The sequence below is a fragment of the Panicum virgatum genome, chromosome 9N (assembly GCF_016808335.1).
Source record: "Panicum virgatum strain AP13 chromosome 9N, P.virgatum_v5, whole genome shotgun sequence".
Taxonomy (NCBI): domain Eukaryota; kingdom Viridiplantae; phylum Streptophyta; class Magnoliopsida; order Poales; family Poaceae; genus Panicum; species Panicum virgatum.
Window position 1 is genome coordinate 5985864 of NC_053153.1, and position 20225 is coordinate 6006088.

Genomic DNA, 20225 nt, shown 5'->3' on the forward strand with positions numbered 1-20225 from the left:
TCTTTTTCTTTTTGCTCGGCAAGTTCTCTGCGATGTAGTAACAAAGTACTACCTCTGTTCACTAAAAACTGTTATTTTAGGCAGATATTACCGTTTTATTTTGTGCTACTTTTTCCTGTGTGAATGTCAATCTTTCATTTCTGAAGGAGTATTTGTACTCCGTCTACCAAGTCCAAAACTGAATATTATTGTATTCTTGTGATGACATTTTTAGATATTGTAGTTTTTTTTAGCTAATAACTCAATGTCTCTACCCATCTACCTTGCAAATACACGCAATACATATATTTTTCCCTACTTTTTCATGATATTTTTTAAATCCCGTATCATGGTTGCCATCATGCAAAGCTTCTGCATAATTTTTTTAAAACCATCATTACTCCTTTGTTTATTGTCAATACCGGTTTTGAATAGTAGATTGAAGCACACTAACGACTAGCATAAAATAACAAAATGACTTAATGCATGGGATATACCCAGATTGACTATGTATTGGAGCGGCGATAATTATTTTTGGCATTTTCTTTTCCATCGATGCACTGGTTTTTGTACGGATCTATGCATCAGGCACCTTCTTCTTCCTCACATTTGCATGCATGTACTCTACCTTCCTCTCCATCGGCACCCTCTACCTCTGTCATCCCCTTACTACAAACGACGTTCTTACTGCAACAACTTCAACTATTTCCTTCATAATTTGTGGCTGACACAATATCTTTTTTGCCATAACTGATGTACTTCCTCCATCCATAAAAAAAATGCAATTCTCACTTTTCGATGTGTCAAATAGTTTGAACTTTAACTAAAATTGTATAAAAAAGTACTATCATTCATGGTGCGAAATAAGTAGCATTAGATTATTTATAGAATATATTTTTATAATAAATTTATTTGGATATAAATTTAGTACTATTTACTATAAATTTGATCAAATTTAGAGTAATTTGATAGCTGCATTCTTCACCATAATCTAATATTACAGGTTTTCTAATTACAGGTATTTACCAAGCTTCAGTAAGGTAACAATTCACGTGCTGCGAAAACTTAGCAAGGCTATTTTTTTTTAAAAAAAACTTAGCAAGGCTCCTCCGTTCTGCCCTGTTTCCGCGGGTCCACCCATGACACCCTCGTGCGCTCATCTCATCTGTGGCGTGCGCGTGTGGCCGGAGCACAAGCCTCCGAACTCCGAAGGGCAGCCGAGCCGCACGCCATCCGTTACCGCCGGAGCGACGTCAGCAGCACAGCCCCCAACTCAAATCCATCTACACCCAGGAGGCCAGGACCCAGCGCCAGCGGTTCCTCCACCACCAGCCGCCCCCTCCCCGCGTCCGCCCCGCCCGCGCCCGCTGCCGCTGCTGCTTCCAACGCACTCGAGCTCCGCGGCATCCGCATCCGAATCCGCACACGATCCCCGCGCCACTTGCCCCGCCCGCCCGCCCGCCGGCCGGCCAATGCCCGGCGCGATGAGATGAGACGCCGCCGCCGCGCGGCGGTGCTCGCAGCCCCCCTCACGCGCGCCCGCATCGGGGATCCCTCCTCCTCCCACCCTTCCCCCACCAGCGCCGCATTTATTCCCTCCCCCAGCACGACAACGGTCACGCTTCCGTCGTCCCGTCCGTCTCGTCGCATCCGGCGCTGCCCCCCTATTTAAGGCGCGCGGGCTGAGAGCCAGCGATAATGCTCTTGTCCAGGAGGCCCCTCGCCGCCGCGCTCCACCTCGCGCCCCTCTCGCCTCCCTTGCTCCTCTTCTTCGCGTCCGCGTCGTCGTCGTGCTCGCCCGCCGCAGCGTCGGCCTCCGGCGGGTCCAGAGGTGCGTGCGCGATTCCGTGCATTCGTGAAGTTTTCTAAGCGGGGTGAGAATTGTGCTGTTTTCTCGTCGTGCTTTGTGAGGACGAGCGGTTCCTCTGCGATCTCAGCGGGTTGCCTGTTCCCGTGATGTGAGATGTTTTTATTTCGTGTGTTTCCGATCTCTCTCTCAGATTTTGATGGTTGTTTCCATGAAATTTCGTGGCTCCACGCTCCTTTTTTGAAAGTAATTTTACCGTTTTGGTGGAATTCATTGTGGTTGATCGCAGTGGATTTTGTTGGAATTTGATGATCCTGCATTTTGCATCCTCGTTTTCTCATCCAGCGTTTCAAGAGTTAGTGTGCATTGTTCCTGTGAGATGCGGCAATTCGGTTTACTCGTGATACCTCTACCACTTTGCCTGTATGCCCTTTTATTACGCTGTCACGTTGAACATCAAACGCTTTCGCAAACTCTGACATAATTCCCCGTCGTAACAACGAGCTTTTCTACTGATCATAAAGTACGGTTAGCATTTTTCAGTTTAGCTTGTACGGATGGTTAGCATTTTTCCTCTTAAAATACTGATCTACTATTGATCTCCTATATATCAGGTTGTAGTGCTGTAAGGATGGACAGCGGTGCAGTGGAAACAGCATCCACTTGGGCAGTATGGTCAACACCTTCGGCAGAACCGAGAAGCATTTCTATCGGGAAGGAGATATTCTGCAACAGGTCACTCAACATGAGGAACATCACAGCAGTGGGATTTGATATGGACTACACTCTTGCACAGTACAAGCCTGAGACCTTCGAGTCCCTTGCTTACTATGGTACAATTGAGAAGCTTGTGAAGGATCTGAACTACCCTGAAGAGGTTAGTTACCATAACAAACACGAATTTGCTTGATACATGAAGACAAAGTAACCAGATTGATTGCTTTCGTACTAGCTTTGTGCCTTTGTTGCTTCTAATTTATGATAAAATTGCACTGGCCCTTTCAATGCGTGCTTTAAAGAGAGGTTGGGACATAGGCCCCTGTTCTGTCTGTTCCAGATTCCACATAGTTGCTTGAACTGTTTTCTGCTGTATCTAAGACTGTACCATTCGGACGTCACAAAAGTTAGCGTGGCTCTTATGCATCATTTTATAGTTTTAGTCTCCAGACTTCACTAATGCTTTTAGAGGCCAGACTAGTTAATTTAACTAGTTACTCAGAGTTGCATGCGATTGATTACAGAGATATTCTGATAGTTTGTAATGGCATTTCTATACTTGTCTCAAGGAAGCACATCAGCTTTTGTTATGAAAGCAAAGATGAATTAGTATATTCTTTACCTGCGTTTGCTTTTATGTAGTTTTGGCTGCATAATGTCGGTGCTGTTCTTGATTGAAATTCCTTATTGGAATCATTGCTATTTGTGTTAGCAGGACTCAGTGGCCGTTGCATTGTTAACGTAGCAAAAGCATCCGAGCATAAAATTTGCTATCCACTTATTAAGCAGAATATTTTTTGTGAAATATATTTTCCTTGATTTTAGAATCCACCATTACATATTGAAATTTTATGAAAACATATCTCTTGTTGTGCTTGTTTTGGTTCAGAATTTGATTTCACTATTCTTTCATCATGCAGCTGTTGACTTGGGAGTTTGATTGGAAATACATGGTCAGAGGATTAGTTCTTGATAAGAAGAGAGGAAATATTTTGAAGGTCAGTTACAAATTAATTGCTTAAATTGCCCCCCTTTTTAGAACAAGGTTCTGGAAGCTTTGTGTCTTATTTATCGAAACCATAATGTGTTTTATCTTATTATTAACGAAGGGCCCAACCTGCTTGGGACTAAAAGGATTTGTTGTTGTATCAATGAAGGGCCAGCCACATATTTTTAAAATAAACAGAGGTCCGCATTTTGATTAATCTTTGGAACCTGTTGTTGGTGGTTGCATGATTTAGAATCAAAAGGTGTCTTGTCAAACTAATACATGCATTTGTTATTGAATATTCTACTTATTCTTATTTATCATGTATAATATAGTTCAAGCCATAATCACCAGTTTTGAGCTACCATCTGCAATTCATCAGTATTAGCATTAATTGTTCAATGAGCACTGTCATCATTATGGAAGTAGCAAGTGTTAGTTGTCAATGTGTAAATTTCAACTGGTTAAAGGGAATAACAAAAGCAGGTCTAGGCCTCTAGCATATTTTTTTATTTGATCTGTGTTGCAAAGCGGATATTTGCTGCTGTTTCTCAGTTTCTTTTGATCTTATTATTTATTGCATTTCTGTGCTGGATTTTCAATACTGTACATGTACCTTTTCAACGAAATTAACTCTTTTTAACTATTTGGGTGGTGATTATCAGATGGACCGACACAAGTATGTAAAAGTTGCATACCATGGTTTTAGGGAATTGTCGAAAGAAGAAAAAGTTGCTGCTTATGGGAGTACATTGATAAGAGACTCATTTGATGAACCTGATTATGCCCTTATAGATACACTTTTCTCATTGGGTGAAGCTTATCTATTTGCTCAGCTTGTTGATTTCATGGACAGTAATCCTGGAAAAGTACCTGCAGGCACAGAGTATGGTTATTCACATCTTAAATGTTTACCATACTGAAGGGACTTAAAATTTTAGGACATCATTTAAATACGAGTTTATGGTGCCAAATTATTAGATTAATTATTTTGCGTTTTGAAGAGCATATCCAGTTGTCCACTCTTGAATGTTTTTTACTCTTCCTTTTGGGAATTAAACAATATTTATCCAACATTACACAGCTGTCTATTCACAATTATCCAAATTTCTTTCATTGCATTTCTTCCATAAAGTTATGTGTACTATCTTTAATCCCCTAAGCAATCCGATTACCCTTTTCCTTTGATCATTTTATGTCAGCTTGTTTTTTTAATCAATGTACTGGGATCCATGTCGATTGAGTGCTGGCCATGCGTGTATTGATTCCCATGTCAATTCTTTGTCAAATCAGACATCCATCAGCCAGATTTGGACATGCCATGCCTTATCAATGACCTTTATGTAACCATGACATGCTATCCCTCATTTCTTTACTCTAGTTGTGGTAATTTAGGTTAGGTTCTTATTTGAACTAATTTCTTTTTGGCAGTCCACAAGCCTCATGCATACAGACCCCACCAGACTTTAATAGCATCCATGCGTTCAATAAAATTCCAGGATTTTTTTTGGAAGTTCTGGTGGTAATATTTCAAAGTATTAAGTTACCTGCTACCTTATGATGTGCCCTAGCACTATTAATATAACAGTCTTTTCCAATTCTGCTCTCATGAGACCAACAAAATCAGGCCTGCTGGCACATCATCGATATCTTCCACCACCATATAACAACACCATAAGCATGTAACCGAGAGGACTATCTACTTTTTAGCTTTAATTAACAGGGCAGTAGAGCCTTTTATGTCAAGGAAAGAAAATGTTGTTTACCTGTTGCTCTTTTAGTGTTTTCTTTCATTATTCTGTCTGGAGTTAACTCATCTTGAAACACAATAACTTAAAAGAAGCTTTGAAAGAGCTCAGTGCATGAACCAATATTATTTTTCTCACCTTTTCATTCCCCTTGCAGCCTTATGCTTGAGTTTGTACAAATTGAGGCTTTGTTTTTGAGCTTAAATTACTGTGTTGGTACAGCTATCCGCTTATGTATAAAGATGTGAGGTCTGCGGTTGACTTGTGTCATCGTGATGGAACATTAAAGCGGATGGTTGCGAAGGACCCTGGCAGGTAACTCATTTTCCTGTTTTTTGGTTAAGTTTTAATACCAGTCACCTGACAGTCTGGCACAATTGCAGTGCTAGATATATCTATAAAGACATACTTTTTTTTTTGCTATAGGGCTGTCTTGATTTTTATTTTGGCCCACACACCAATTGGCAAGCATGCATTCTTTCCGCAATGCTTATAATTATATTCTAGATGACCCTGCTAATTCGTGCAATTTGAATATTGCAGGTACATCAATGAGGACTTGGCAATTGTACCAATGCTTGAAATGATAAAAAAATCTGGACGCTCAACATTCTTGGTGACAAATAGGTATATGGCCCCTTTAGGAGTTTAGTAGGCTTCTTGAGACTTGTGTGCTGACAAACTTCTTTAATGTGTCTTAGTTTCTCTTAAATTGAACCCATGTGGTTCTACAGTTTCGAGCTTCTTCTTACAATCTATTTATTTACTATCTATACATGCACTTGTTCATGCAGTTTGTGGGACTATACCAATGTTGTCATGAACTACCTTTGTGGACCATACACTTCAGATGCAGGATCTGGTCTCAACCACAAGTGGCTTCAATATTTCGATATTGTAATAACTGGCAGGTTTGTCTTTTGTTCCCTGTTTCCCTCGCTCTTTTGTTGTTACTATTTATTTAGCGAAAGGATCAGAGGCAGCCGTTGCTGAACTTTCAGTTCAAAGCCAAGTTTCTTCCACGATGATAACCGTGCGGGACTCTTTGAAGTTGAGCCTGATTCCGGAAAACTTCTAAATGCTGATATTCAGGCTAGTAAATTTGTCAAGTCTATTCATCTCTATGGTAAATGTTTTTTAATTCCTTATATATTATATATACACATATATCTCCTGTTGTGAAGATTGGAAGCCCAAGATCAAGTCGTCAGCATGCAATGCCAGTTCACAAAGTTTACCAGGTACTTAATTCTTTTTGCAATTTTTTACCATTGTTATAGCAACTTCTCAGATGTGGACAATGGTCAAATGACTTTCTGTCCAACTTGTAACGGTGAAAATGATACCTGGCCACTTAACAGAATCAGTATTATTATGTTTCTTTTTTTATTTTGTATCATTATTTGTGCCGGCCGTATATCTTAGATCTAGCAACTGAATAAGTAATATCTACTACTGTAACTTTTCCAGGGAGGCAATGTTGGTCATCTTCACAGATTACTTTCTATTGCTTCTAGTTCACAGGTATGGGTACGCTTATTCTGGTTTAAAATAGTGTTTACTACATGCTTCAGTTGCCCAGAGATTCACTGACACTGAATGTGATATTAATTGTTGAATCAAATAGAATAATGTGTCGTACAATTTTTTAGATCCTCTATGTTGGCGATCACATATACGGAGATATTTTGCGCAGCAAGAAAGTTCTGGGTATGTTATTTTATCATCTACTGTTTAATTGCACTGGAATTTGATATATATTTGATAATTAAATATGGTAGTCTTAATGCAGACGAGTTTTGGTGCTGCCCACTAGTTAACTATGTGTAGAAGAAGTATACTTGCATGCTCGATCAATTTAAGTAACTATATGACAGTCATAGATCTTTCCTTCTAGAATTTGTGTTTGTGCGCCACTGCTCGTTGGAATTTGTGTGACACTTTCCTGTGGGGCTGGGGCACACACAAAATCAAATGGTACACACCCGAGCGAGCACACACGCACACATAAATCCAAGTGCCACACATACAAAGTTATTGTGTGCCTGGAACTTGTGTGCGCGCCACTGTCTTGATTTGGAATTTGTGTGACACTTTCCTATGGGACACTTCCCTTTCAATATTGCAGTTGTCCACTATATTCCATTCATTTCGTAATTCGTAAATGCTTGTGAATCTTTGAAAGGCTGGCGGACTATGCTGGTGATTCCAGAACTGGAGCATGAGGTGAAGCTTCTTTCAGAATCAAAGTCGACTCGGAAGGTATGAATAGCTCAGTTGCTTGTAAAAAGAAATTGATTCCTAACATGAGATCATATATCAACTGGGCAGAAGCTATGACATTCAGAAGCAGCTTATCAGTATATTTGAATTTTGCCAACTCAGCTTGAGACCAACATTTGCATGATCCTACTCAGAATTTCAAGTTAAACATGACCAAAAAAGTTTCGGCAACTTGCTCATATTGCTTTCATTATTTGCTATTATTTATTCTCACGAATTTAGACATCTTAGGATAATGTTAAGTTCATGTATACAGTCTATATTTGTCACCAGCTTGCTTGTATGTGGTATCCATTTCAGGAGCTTAGGCATCTTAGAATGGAGCGTGATTCAATTGAAGACAGAATCCATCATCTTGAATGGTCTCTTAAGTAAGTTGAGAATGTCTTTTAATTCAAACTTGCTTTAGCTGTTTTGCATTTGAATATGAGTATATTTGCAGTTACTTCCTAGACTATTGCTTTAGCTTTCATGAATGAACTTGAATTTTCCTAATGTATTTGTACTTCTGCAGCAGATTAGCCTTCAATCTTTCTATAGATATTTCCAGGAAGACTATACTAATAATTTTGTTAGCTGCACTTATTGTTTCCACTTTCAAAGAGCCTGTAAATACCTGCAATATGTTCACAAGAAAGTTATGCTGATCACATCCTTAAGCTTTGGGTTTATGTTCCATCTACTATTATTTTCCATTCTACATATAAATAAATGTTGTCTTTCTTTTTCTTGATGGTCTGTAGTTTCCTCATACATTTGCTACATGTAACCTCTCCTTTTTGTCCCAGATTTGATGATCTCACAGAAAATCAGAAGGAAAAGTTGTTCTCTGAACATGTCAATCTGCTGGTTGGTCCTTATTTTGATTTACTTAATTGTCGACTGGTTACTACATGAGAAATTATTTTTTTTGAACGAAATATTCACTCTCGCATGTGAAAAAAAGAGAGTAAAGGACGGTAATCAGATTTAGGCATATCTTATTAGACTAGGTATACTAGGATAACAAGTTGTGCCCTAGGATTTTTAAGGACCAGCATCCTGGCAAGCTGCTGATTGAAAATAATATTCAACTTTTGGAGTAGGACTTGTGCAAAACATTGTAGATTTCATATGGTAGTGTCAACTCCTGTAAACATTTTGTTGGTAACAATTTTTTTTCATAATACCATTTCCTTTCATTCTTTAATTGCAGCAACAGCGAGAGCATGCTCGTCGCCTTCATCAAGAGGCTCAAAGGCAACACCATCAGAAGGTAATGTGCTAGGTTACATTATTGTTGAGTATGTGCCGAACACTTTATGTACTCTTTATTCGATTTCAGTTTCATAAGGTGTGGGGACAGCTCATGAAGACTGGGTACCAAAATTCCCGATTTGCTCATCAGGTGCATGATGGATGACACAATTTGACATTTATAACACTGAAAAATGTTATGTGCAGCAATGTGTAGTGGACACGAGGTTTTATTTTTGCTTGTTTCCCCAGGTCGAGAGGTTTGCGTGCCTGTATAGCAGCCAGGTTACAAACTTCGGTTTGTATTCCCCCAACAAGTACTATCGCCCGAGCGAAGATTACATGCCCCATGAGTTCGATGTGCTTGAGCTGTAGGAGCAGTCCCTAGTTCAAAGCTCCCCGTTGTAATTGAACCACAGCAGGTTAGGTGGGTGATTTTAGCTTTGGGCATTGATTAAAATGTGTAGTTGCTGTATTTATCAAGCGAAAGATTCACTCATTGGACATGTTTTATCCGAGTATTGTGGGTTATGTATAGTAAATATAGTTTCACATAGAGCAATACATTTACCTGTATATTTTTTGTACATAACAAGTTTTAAGCAGAAGCAAAGGAAAGCAATGCCGATCGTGTCTTAATTACACGTTGTGAATTCTGTGTGTTTTGTTAAGTGTTTCAACCACATCCATTGTGTAGTGCCGCACCCTTTGTCAGGCTGAATTCTTGCTGAAAAGCATGTCTGGTCCAATATTATGTGCTTATAATCTCGCAGCTTAAAGGTTAGTGATGGAAAGGGAAGAAATTAACAAAAATGTGAATTCAGATTTATTATCTGAATCAGCTATGCTTGCGTATGAGTCTCGCAGCCAATTGCGCGCCCAAAACTCGAATGGATTGGCAAAGGGCTGAAAATAACTGGTCTCAATAGTTTCTGGAACGACCTCTAGCTACAGTAGCACGAGCATTCAAAATGAACTTCATTTTGCCGACCTCTGAGTTGGGGCTATATCCAGTCCAGTGACTATAGTTTTCATCTGTTCCCCTTTCCCATATGCAATAGTTCCAGTGTAAAATGATGATTCCTCTGACACAAATATTGGATTATGATGCAGGTTATCCAAGGAGATGTCCTCAAATTTGATCCCCCCTACATCCCATACCAGATTTCTTCACCCCTCATTTCAAGCTTTTGTTGCACCATCTAATCTTTATGTGTGTTGAATTACTAACCCTGCTTAATGGTTTGGGCTTTTTGATTTAATGGGTATGCTTTGGGCTTGCTTTGGTTGTTTTCCACTGCGCTGGGCCATCTAACAGTCTGATTCGATTTGGATTCTGCGAGGAAGCAGTTTGGTGGACATTTGAAGTATGTTGTGTTGATTTGGATCTAAACACATTTTTGCCCACGGGCTACAAACTGTAGGGTGTAAATGAATATATCGACGAAACCCTGACGGCCTTGAGGGCATGAAAATCATTCGCTGTGTTTGTTTGGCTGTGGCTGATAACTAGTGCTGATTTGTTATGAGAGAATAGTACTGCTGACTAGCTAGTAGCTGGTAGCTGGTGCTGATTTAGTATGAGAGAACAATACTGCTGGTTGATTGGCTGACAAAACAAGCCAAGCCACCTACTTCAAAAAAAAAAACAAGCCAAGCCACACTTGCTGACATCGTTATTGCCGTCGTGCGCCATACCCTTTCCCAAGCACACAACCAAGCCCCGCTGGCAAAAGTCGCAACCAGTCTAGTTTCATTTCTTCGGACTATTATTACCTCTATAGTCATATTATGTGACGTTTCAGACCAAAAAAAAACTACAAGCAATGCCAAAAACTTGCTGCCGAAAACGTCATTTAAAGTTCGCCGGAATGGGCCTCCCAAACCTTCTTGACCAGGCCGACGGCCTACGAGAGATCCAAACCGTCGATTCGCCGTTTCTTCCGGGCCAGCCCACGCCAGCCCAGGCCACGCACCCCGCAGCGCGTCTCTCTCCTCCGCCACCACCCGGCCATCTCTGCAGCCACTAACCCGCAGCCCGGCAGCTCAGACCTCCCTCCCTTTCGATCCGACCCCCTCGCCTCCGCCGCCTCGTCGCCGTTGAGGTCGCTCCACCATGGCGGCGCTCCTAGCCCGGCAGGCAGCGCAGGCGCTCCGCGCGAAACAGACGGTACGAATCATATTAACCCTATCCGCCCTTGCGCCGCGCTTCCAGATCCCCCGCAATCTGCTCGCGGATTCTCAGATCAAAGGATTGTCGTTCCTGGGTGCTCGCGTTCTGGTGCGTGTCTGATTCTGTAGTGCTGGTGTTGTTGCAGGCGCAGCTCGGCCCGGCCGCGACGGCGATGCAGGGGCACCTCCGGACCTACATGAACGCTGGGACGCCCAAGAGGTTCAAAGGTCGGCACCCTTCCCCTTTGTATTGGGCTACTTGCAGTGTTAGACTTACCCAAATTAGAAACCTCGATTCGTGTTGGATCGGTTCTAGTTCGATTACTTGGCAATTAGGCATCATGGAGTATGTAGTTAGTGCACTCAGTCTGTTGAATTGGTTGTGGTGCCCTTTGAAACTGCTTGGGTAAGTCTTAGATTATCAATAAGTTGTGATATCTAATCAGTAAGAAATGCTCAAAGCGGAAGGTCTTGTCTTGCTGCTTTGGTTAGCCAGTCAGAAGTTGATGGCCCTGTTTAGGAGAGCTTTTCTGAGACCCACTTAGAGCCCGTTTAGTTACCAAAAATTTTCACCCAAAAATTTTCACCTCCACTTTGAACACATGTATGAAGCACTAAATGTAATTAAATAACAAAACTAATTACACAGTTTGGATGTACACGACGAGACGAATCTTTTGAGCCTAATTAGTGCATGATTAGCCATATGTGCTACAGTAACCCACATGTGCTAAAGATGCGGTCAAATGCCTCAAAAGATTCGTCTCGCGGTTTCCAAGTGAGTTCTGAAATTAGTTTTTTAATTAGTGTTCGAAAAGCTCTCCCGACATCTGGTCAAACATTGACGTGACACCCAAAAATTTTCTTGTTTGGGAACTAAACGCCCCCTTATAAGCTGAGCAGGCTTTTCTGATAAGCCGCGATCTGGAGAATCTGCTGTCCTGAACAAGCAGGGTGTTTGGCTGGCCTGATTATTGTTGGTAGATTATCTGTTCTGGGTATGAAATGACTGTTATACCCCTGAGGCTGATTATACATCTTTTTGTTTGTAACACTGCTGTGAAACAATTTTTGCCATCTTTGTGAAGTTTGAGAAACCAATCTAGTTCCATTAAAATGTACCATACAGTACAATTCAAATTAACTCTCATTTGAACCATTGAAAGTGCTACAAAATACTAAAAATTACAACAATAAATCAAGTAGCAGGAAGGGCGGCCGGGCTCTGCTTGCTCCTGTCGATCTGGGCACTGCCTGCTCCTGTCGGGCAGTTGCTCCTGGCTCGAGGGCGGCGCGCCCAGCAGGTAGGGCGGCCGGGCGTAGTTGGCCGCGGGCGCTGCAGGGAGGACGACACGGCGGGCGAGCGCAGCAGGAGGAGGGCGCGGCAGGCTGGCGGGTGCTCCTTGAAGGCGGACAGGTAGGCAGGCGCAGCCGCGCAGCAGGCCGGGAAGAGACTGCGGGCGGGCGAAGCAGGAGGAGCGGCGGCCGGCGGCAGGGAGGAGAGGCTGGTGCCCAGATCCGTGCGGGGGAGAGGGGCTGGAAGGGGAAAAGCGCCGCATTTCCAGATAAGCGAGCCCCGAGCCGCGTTTCAAAACGCCGTGGTGGGGAGGATTTTTCTGCGTTGGCGGTCCAAATAAGCAGGTTCATAATCAAGGTGTTTGGCGGGATTATTTGGCTTTTTTCGCTTAAAATCTGAGTTAAGCGTTTCCAAACAGGGCCGATGATGGATTATTGTGCAAAGTTATATGTGAGCAGTGAGCTTTAACTTTTTAGATGTTGATATCCATGTTGACTTTGTTTGTGCATGCTTAATTTGAATTTTTTTGGTGCCACTGTTCTCTGGTAGTATTTAACACTCTTTAATTTACAGAGGATGAGGAGAAAGAACAGCTTGCGAAGGAGATTGCAAAAGATTGGAATGCTGGTTAGTAAGATGTTTTCCTGTGCATAAGACTAGAGTATTGCCTTGCTGTCTGGGTACTGATAGTTCTAATTTTGCACTTTCTTGCTTCAGTGTTTGAAAGGAGCATCAATACATTGTTTCTGACTGAAATGGTCCGTGGTTTGAGTCTGACGCTGAAGTACTTCTTCGAAAGGAAAGTTACTGTAAGTGAAAGTTTTGTATATGCTGTTATTTGTACTGTAATTGCTTGCTTGCATTGACTGTTTCTTCTATCTCACTACATCAGATTAACTATCCCTTTGAGAAGGGTCCTCTGAGTCCCCGCTTCCGAGGAGAGCATGCTCTCAGACGTTATGAATCTGGGGAAGAGCGTTGCATTGCTTGTAAACTATGCGAGGCTGTAAGTTATACTTTCTTAAGTCTAAGTTTATGATGATTTGAGTTCACATGATGAACAGGAAATCTAGCTGAGCAATAGTGGTTGTCCTGTTTTTCTGGAAGGATACTTAGCAAACTAAATTGGCATGGGAAAGTTTCAGTTAACGACTAGGATGGGATCTGGCTACCAGTGCCTGGGATTTTTTTTGGCTAAATTAGAATTTGAATGATTGATTGTGGAACTTTTCAGTTTCATAAGAATCAGTTTGGCATTAGACTTTTGAGTATTCTTGATTTGAAAAGAATGTTTAACTGTAAATCAGTTGGCAACAAAGTCAGTGCATCACCTCAATAGATGAGGCTTGATGCTTGAGCAGGTTGCAGTGAACACCAAACACAATCAACAACTGACCAATTATGAGAGTATGAATATGGTTCTCAAACATTTTAGGCTCCTTATGTCCACTGATTCACCAAAATACTTCTCTAAAAATTAATATATTTCTGAAAAATATTTCTATCAGAGTGATCTAGTGTATTGAAATTCTGGGTTTGTTACGCTCAAAACTGCTTAGCTAGTTAGCTCGTTCTAAAGTTTACTAGTGTAAACCAGTAGTATGGCTTAATATGGTCATATTATTGACAGTTCTCATAGAAATTAAGGTGTAGTTAATGATGCATTAAAGTCTGATTATTGAAAAGATCATTTTCTTACTTGGCATAAACAATTTCCAGATATGCCCAGCTCAGGCAATCACAATTGAAGCTGAAGAACGTGAAGATGGCAGTCGCCGAACCACAAGGTAATCAAATGGGTGCTTTTCTGTGATTTCTTGTCTGAAACTATGATTTAGATGCTTGAGGTATGTAATTGAAGTTTTATTCTGAATTTCTGATGATTTTTTTCCCATGCAGGTATGATATTGACATGACCAAATGCATTTACTGTGGTTTCTGCCAAGAGGCTTGCCCAGTTGATGCAATTGTTGAGGGGCCAAACTTTGAGTTTGCTACTGAGACCCACGAGGTAAACTACTTGATTATGGTGTAGTTTGTTATATCAACTTTCAACCTGTTGCTGGAAACTCATGTCATGCAACATACAGGAACTGCTGTACGACAAGGAGAAACTGCTTGAGAACGGTGACCGCTGGGAGACCGAGATTGCTGAGAACTTGAGATCTGAGAGCCTCTACCGCTGAATTTTTCTTCCCTTGTGATCTATAAAACTGTTGGTTCCCCCATTTCCTTGTTTTGCTGAACTAGCTGATAAATAAGCCAACTATAACTTGGGTACCAGGTACCATGTTTTTGTACCTCGACACCGTCAGACTGTTGTTGTATCCGAAGTGCCAGGGTGAAGGTGCACTGCATGTTCTTGTTACAATTGATTTCAACTGTCGTCAGGAAATACCATATTTTTGAACAACTGAACATAACACATGTTTGGTCTCCATGAATTCCCTGGAGGACCTTATGGGGCTGATTGGTTGGCTGAATTGAAGTCCAGCCAGGCTCCCCAGATACTACATACGCCTGATTGGATAGCTGGAGCAGTGGGAGAGATTCTCTCCTCAGCCTGGCTCTACGCATGCGGTCGATTTGCTCGTTTCTGGCGAGCCTGGTTCGCATGAGCATGGGAACCGTGCGGACTCAGAGAGTAGCGGTGCAAAATATTAAAGCTGACAGGGCAACCAATCAGACGTGCTACTCGTCCATGCTGCAATGACCCAGACAACCAAACAAAGAGCATTTGCATGGCATCAGCCTGGCCAGCGCGAGCCAGGCTCACAGGTGCGGGGCAGGCTGGGACGGTGCAAGAAACCAATCGCAACCTTTGTGTTCTCACTTGGCTACAGTGCCTCGGGTGGCTACCACCTCACTTGGCTACAGTGCCTCGGGTGGCTACCACGTCAGCTCGAGGAGGGTCCTTTCTCGCTTCTATTCTGCCGTGCCGTGTGAATTTGCGAATGAAGTTTGTCGTTTAGGCACAGCGTGACAGTTTTCAAAATAACTTCAGATGCCAAAAAAAAATTGCCGCTACGATATGGCTGCGACGCTAGGAACAGGGCAGGAGGACAGGAGCTCTCCAGGACTCTTCTTTTGAGCAGATCCCTGCATGACCTGGTCAAGCTCCTAGCAAAATGTGGTGGTTTCGTTCGGAACCGGCGGCACGGCCATGGTTGGTGAGCAGAAGCCTCACGATGCTGATCCGTTTTGAGCCGGCACAGGGTAAAGCGAGTGTTGTAACTAGTGGGAGGATTGAAAGTTATAAAGTACCTGTGAACCGGGGAACAAATGCTTTCGTAGCTCAGTTGGTTAGAGCACCCGTTTAGTAAGCGGGAGGTCTTGAGTTCGACTCTCAACGAAAGCAGGATAACATCTTTTTTGTCTTCTTCCTTTTTGCAATTCTTCCTTTTTGCAAACTTATGAGATCCAACAAACTTAATCTGTTCAATTCTTCCTTTTTGCAAACTTATGAGATCCAACAAACTTAATCTGTAGCTTCCGTCGGCATGGTTTGCAAGGTTAAGAGAGATCTAAAGCTTGAACATACAACATAAGGCCCTTCACAGTGTGTGCCTAGAGTGATGTCTAAAAAAGAAGAGAGAAGATTTAGGTATCACTTCGTATACTGTGGCTGGTAGAGTGATGCTAGAAAAATAGAAAGCGGTGCATCTACATTCACCGATGCCCAAACAATAAACAAATATAAAGATACTATAGCAACAAGAGGTTGATTGGAACCATGGCCATGCAGTCCATCAACCATCCTCCATATTTTATTTTTCGTGAGCCCGAGTTTGTGGATAGCATCCCTGCTAAATTTTACTCACACTGCAGCTCTTGGATAGCAATGATTGTTTTCTTCTTGTGGGGTACAGTATGTTTTCTAGCTTCACTCCACATTGTGGAGGGTCTAAAATTGTAGCCTCGTTAGCATAAAAAAGAAACGTGTTTTGGTTCAAGTGTTTAGTGCCAAATTTGTTTAGTGCCACATTGAGTAGGACCAAATTTTAGCACTAAACGACGCACACTCTGAAAGAGCAGATTTGATCATCAGGGCAGACGACCGACCAATATAGGAATAGCAAGTAGACTCTGCACACTCCCCGGTTAACAGGGTTGAAGAAAAACAGGCAGAAGTTTTCACTTCATCTGCAGCGAAATCAGTCGGAAGCCCGGGACATATAACGTATGAAAGCAAGAAAACTAGCAGGAAGAGGTAGAGTGAACCAAACAATTATTAAGCAAGACAAGATACTCAGGAGTATTCCATTACGACATGGTACTAAATCAGTTCAACAAACTGCAGAGAAGCAAACAGTAACACAACCCAAGACTCAAAGACTTTTCGACACCCATGGAGTGACGACACACAACAGATTCCAGGAAGCAGATCAGTACTCCTCGTCCTCCTCGTCCTCATCACCCCCGCCCTCAGCACCCACCTCCTCGTAGTCTTTCTCCAGGGCGGCCAGGTCCTCACGGGCCTCTGTGAACTCCCCCTCCTCCATGCCCTCGCCGACGTACCAGTGCACGAAGGCGCGCTTGGCATACATGAGGTCGAACTTGCGGTCGATGCGGGAGAACACCTCAGCGACGCTGGTGGAGTTGGAGATCATGCACACGGCGCGCTGCACCTTGGCGAGGTCGCCGCCGGGCACCACAGTTGGCGCCTGGTAGTTGATGCCGCACTTGAACCCCGTCGGGCACCAGTCCACGAACTGGATCGTGCGCTTCGTCTTGATGGTGGCCACAGCAGCATTGACATCCTTGGGCACCACGTCACCACGGTACATCAGGCAGCACGCCATGTACTTGCCGTGCCGAGGGTCGCACTTGACCATCATGTTCGCCGGCTCGAACGCGCTGTTGGTGATCTCCGCCACCGACAGCTGCTCATGGTAGGCCTTCTCTGCTGAGATCACTGGTGCATACGACGACAGCATGAAGTGGATCCTTGGGTAAGGAACCAGGTTGGTCTGGAACTCGTTCACATCCACATTGAGGGCACCATCAAACCTCAGGGAAGCAGTCAGCGATGAGATAACCTGCACACCCAAACAATTTTAACACAAATTAGCATCATTCAGGTTCACATTTTGTTCAGAAAAAAGATGTTTTAAAGCAGTACAAACAACACAGGACATCTGCAGGTGCCAAAAAAATTCAGTATGGTACCTGAGACACAAGGCGATTCAGGTTGGAGTAGTTGGGCCTCTCAATGTCCAATGAGCGCCTGCAGATGTCATAGATGGCCTCGTTGTCGAGCAGGATGGAGACATCAGTGTGCTCCAAGAGTGAGTGAGTGGAGAGCACGCTGTTGTAGGGCTCAACAACGGAGGTTGACACCTGGGGAGATGGGTATACAGTGAAGCCCAGTTTGGATTTCTTGCCATAGTCCACAGACAGGCGCTCGAGGAGGAGCGAACCAAGGCCAGAACCAGTGCCACCACCAACAGCATTGAAGACCAGGAAGCCCTGAAGGCCAGTGCAGTTGTCAGCAAGCTTGCGGATGCGGTCAAGGCACAGGTCAACGATCTCCTTGCCAACTGCAGGAATAAGAGCATAAATGGCACAATCAGGAATCAATCAAACATGGGTAGATCAACCAATTCCGTGGAACAGCAAAGTTTATAAATGGTTTGATTACTTGTGTAGTGTCCACGGGCAAAGTTGTTGGCAGCATCCTCCTTGCCACTGATGAGCTGCTCAGGGTGGAAGAGCTGACGGTACATGCCAGTGCGCACCTCATCGATCACAGTGGGTTCAAGATCAACGAAGATTGCACGAGGCACGTACTTCCCTGCGCCGGTCTGGCTGAAGAAGGTGGTGAAGGCATCATCATAGTGTCCCACAGTCTTGTCTCCGGGCATATGGCCATCAGGCTGCATGGAACAGAAAGCTGTTTAATGGCATACAGTCATACAGATTATAGCAGGACCAAAAAGGGAGAATGGTTGCACGCAGTTCTGGTTGCACGGGTTAAGCATTTCATCAATAAGGAGAGCGACTGTGCATTATGCAATGCATCAATTCAATTACTCATTTGATTTGTAAGGCGTGCTAACTAGTAGTAGTCTAGTACCAATCTGTCCAAGTCATTCACAGGAAAAAGAATCATGTACAGTCATATATAACGGTTGCACAGAGCTTTATGCACCAACACAAATTAAAGCATCACTCTAGTCCAATTTCGAATCGGATCTAAGAAATGGAACGAACATGACTAAAATTTCAAGAATCTAAACTTCATCCACACGAATTGAGTGATATTAGTGTTTCTAATTTAGTCAACTTCTAGTCCACGATAACTGAAACTTCAGAAATAGCGTAGTCCATCCACAGTTCCACACACAAACTCGTACAAACTGATCACTACGAACCGAACACACAACTGCTGACAATTGTTAACACTACATCTGACGAGACCAGGTGTGACTAGTGACCCACAACTACAAAAAAAAACAACGGGGTTACTTCTTAATTCCCTGCAAAAGGATTATGCACAACAAAACCCGCTACGAACCCAAACCAAGCCTTATCACAGTTTGAATCGCACAGAAAATGTTGAAGCATGCAGTTACTACTTAATAGCACCGATAGATATGACTAAATCCCCCAACAAATTAAGCCCAATTAGAATTCTAACGCGCTAGTAGTCTAGTACCAATCTGTCCAAGTCATTCACAGGAAAAAGAACCATGTACAGTCATATATAACAGTTGCACAGAGCTTTATGCACTAACACAAATTAAAGCATCACTCTGGTCCAGTTTCGAATCGGATCTAAGAAATGGAACAAACATGACTAAACTTTCCAGAATCTGAGCTTCATCCACACGAATTGATAAGTGATATTAGTGTTTCTAATCTAATCAACTTCTAGTTCACGATAACTGAAACTTCAGAATAGTGTAGTCCATACACAGTTCCAGACACAAACTGCTGGGGACAAACTAATCACTATGAACCGAACACAGAAGGGATGACAATTGTTAGCACTACTCAATCTGACAAGACCAGGCGTGACTAGTGACCCACAACTACCAAAAAAAAGACGGGGGTTACTTCTTAATTCCCTGCAGAAGGATTATGCGCAACAAAACCCGCTACGAACCCAAACCAAGCCTGAACACAGTTTGAATCGCGCAGAAAATTTCGAAGCATGCAGTTACTACTTAATAGCACCGATAGATATGACTAAATCCCCCCAACAAATTCAGCCCAGTTAGAATTCTAACGCGCTAATTGCATAATTCCTCGGAATTGGAAACAAATCAGAAATGAAACGACGAGGGATGGCGAGATATGGACGGGAGGAGGAGGAGGCGGCCGGACCTGGATGCCGTGCTCAAGGCAGTAAAGCTCCCAGCACGCGTTGCCGACCTGGATGCCGGCCTGCCCGATGTGGACCGAGATGCACTCCCTCATCTTGCTCCTCGGCTCGCCTCAAGATCCCGCACGCGAAGCCTTCGGATCAAGCGAACCTCTCTCTCGAACCGATCGGTTGCGGAGGCGAGCGATGGGGGGGACGATCAATCGATCGATCGAGCGTGCAAGGGCCGGCGTTTGTGAAGACGCCGCCGAGGTGAGGTGACCATCCCGCCCGTCCCCCGCGGCGGCTTTTATTGGCAGCGCGAGAGGAGGCGGCCGCGGCCGGCCCGTGAGGCCGTGACGAAAGACCTAACGGCCGTTTGATTTGTGCCTTGACGGCCTCGTTGGTGAGAGGGGCGAAGCCGTGGAGACAGGCAGCGGAGGTTAACGGCCGTTTTGTTTTGAACGTCGGGGCGAGGCTTGCGTAACCAGCGGCCGGCAACGTGGGTATGAGCTGGCCGGCGGGTCCCGCGGTGCCGGCGCCCTCTGTCTCGGCGATATTTACCTGCGGTCGTGGATGGTGTGACACTGACACGTGGGGCCGAAAGGTGAACAGATATATGTGGGGCCTATGAGTCATTAGCTGATTGCTGCGGCGTGGTGTTCGTTTGTGTGGAAGGGGAGCGTCTGTGA

At 43.5% G+C, this 20225-nt stretch overlaps 3 protein-coding genes and 1 non-coding gene across 5 annotated transcripts; 3 read left to right on the forward strand and 1 right to left on the reverse strand.

Annotated features, from left to right (window-relative positions):
- The first annotated feature begins 1254 nt into the window (after positions 1–1254).
- On the forward strand, positions 1255–9400 carry LOC120689933 (5'-nucleotidase domain-containing protein 4-like). 2 transcript variants are annotated; one of them, XM_039972390.1, is made up of 17 exons: positions 1255–1810; positions 2401–2663; positions 3424–3501; positions 4157–4377; positions 5462–5554; positions 5783–5866; positions 6034–6150; positions 6241–6331; positions 6424–6480; positions 6710–6763; positions 6892–6949; positions 7425–7501; positions 7823–7893; positions 8311–8371; positions 8718–8777; positions 8847–8909; positions 9011–9400. In XM_039972390.1, the coding sequence occupies exons 1-17, from the start codon at positions 1678–1680 to the stop codon at positions 9131–9133; spliced, it is 1704 nt and encodes a 567-aa protein (XP_039828324.1). In that variant the 5' UTR covers positions 1255–1677; the 3' UTR covers positions 9134–9400. The 2 variants fall into 2 exon arrangements, with proteins under 2 accessions (XP_039828324.1, XP_039828325.1); XM_039972391.1 differs by lacking the exon at positions 1255–1810 and adding an exon at positions 2289–2309.
- Positions 9401–10749: 1349 nt separating this feature from the next.
- LOC120689934 (NADH-ubiquinone oxidoreductase subunit 8) lies at positions 10750–14647 on the forward strand. Its single transcript, XM_039972392.1, has 8 exons — positions 10750–10928; positions 11077–11158; positions 12801–12854; positions 12945–13036; positions 13120–13233; positions 13947–14014; positions 14127–14238; positions 14318–14647. Exons 1-8 carry the CDS (start codon positions 10875–10877, stop codon positions 14411–14413), a joined length of 672 nt encoding a protein of 223 aa, XP_039828326.1. The 5' UTR covers positions 10750–10874; the 3' UTR covers positions 14414–14647.
- Positions 14648–15511: 864 nt separating this feature from the next.
- TRNAT-AGU lies at positions 15512–15585 on the forward strand. The gene has a single exon. It is a non-coding gene; the product is annotated as a tRNA-Thr (tRNA).
- Positions 15586–16438: 853 nt separating this feature from the next.
- LOC120689935 (tubulin alpha-3 chain) lies at positions 16439–19874 on the reverse strand. The gene is made up of 4 exons (XM_039972393.1): positions 19557–19874; positions 17869–18103; positions 17397–17767; positions 16439–17266 (listed from the first exon to the last, which is right to left on the reverse strand). The coding sequence occupies exons 1-4, from the start codon at positions 19647–19649 to the stop codon at positions 16613–16615; spliced, it is 1353 nt and encodes a 450-aa protein (XP_039828327.1). The 5' UTR covers positions 19650–19874; the 3' UTR covers positions 16439–16612.
- Between the last annotated feature and the right edge of the window lie 351 nt (positions 19875–20225).

Coding starts and splice junctions, on each gene's coding strand:
- LOC120689934 (XM_039972392.1), top strand. CDS start 10,875: ATGGCGGCGCTCCTAGCCCGGCAGGCAGCGCAGGCGCTCCGCGCGAAA. Junction 12,855..12,944: donor TGCAAAAGATTGGAATGCTG/GTTAGTAAGATG, acceptor TTCTTGCTTCAG/TGTTTGAAAGGAGCATCAAT. Junction 14,015..14,126: donor GGCAGTCGCCGAACCACAAG/GTAATCAAATGG, acceptor TTTCCCATGCAG/GTATGATATTGACATGACCA.
- LOC120689933 (XM_039972390.1), top strand. CDS start 1,678: ATGCTCTTGTCCAGGAGGCCCCTCGCCGCCGCGCTCCACCTCGCGCCC. Junction 1,811..2,400: donor GGCCTCCGGCGGGTCCAGAG/GTGCGTGCGCGA, acceptor CCTATATATCAG/GTTGTAGTGCTGTAAGGATG. Junction 6,332..6,423: donor TTCTAAATGCTGATATTCAG/GCTAGTAAATTT, acceptor CCTGTTGTGAAG/ATTGGAAGCCCAAGATCAAG.
- LOC120689935 (XM_039972393.1), bottom strand. CDS start 19,649: ATGAGGGAGTGCATCTCGGTCCACATCGGGCAGGCCGGCATCCAGGTC. Junction 18,104..19,556: donor GCCTTGAGCACGGCATCCAG/GTCCGGCCGCCT, acceptor TGTTCCATGCAG/CCTGATGGCCATATGCCCGG. Junction 17,267..17,396: donor TGAATCGCCTTGTGTCTCAG/GTACCATACTGA, acceptor TTGGGTGTGCAG/GTTATCTCATCGCTGACTGC.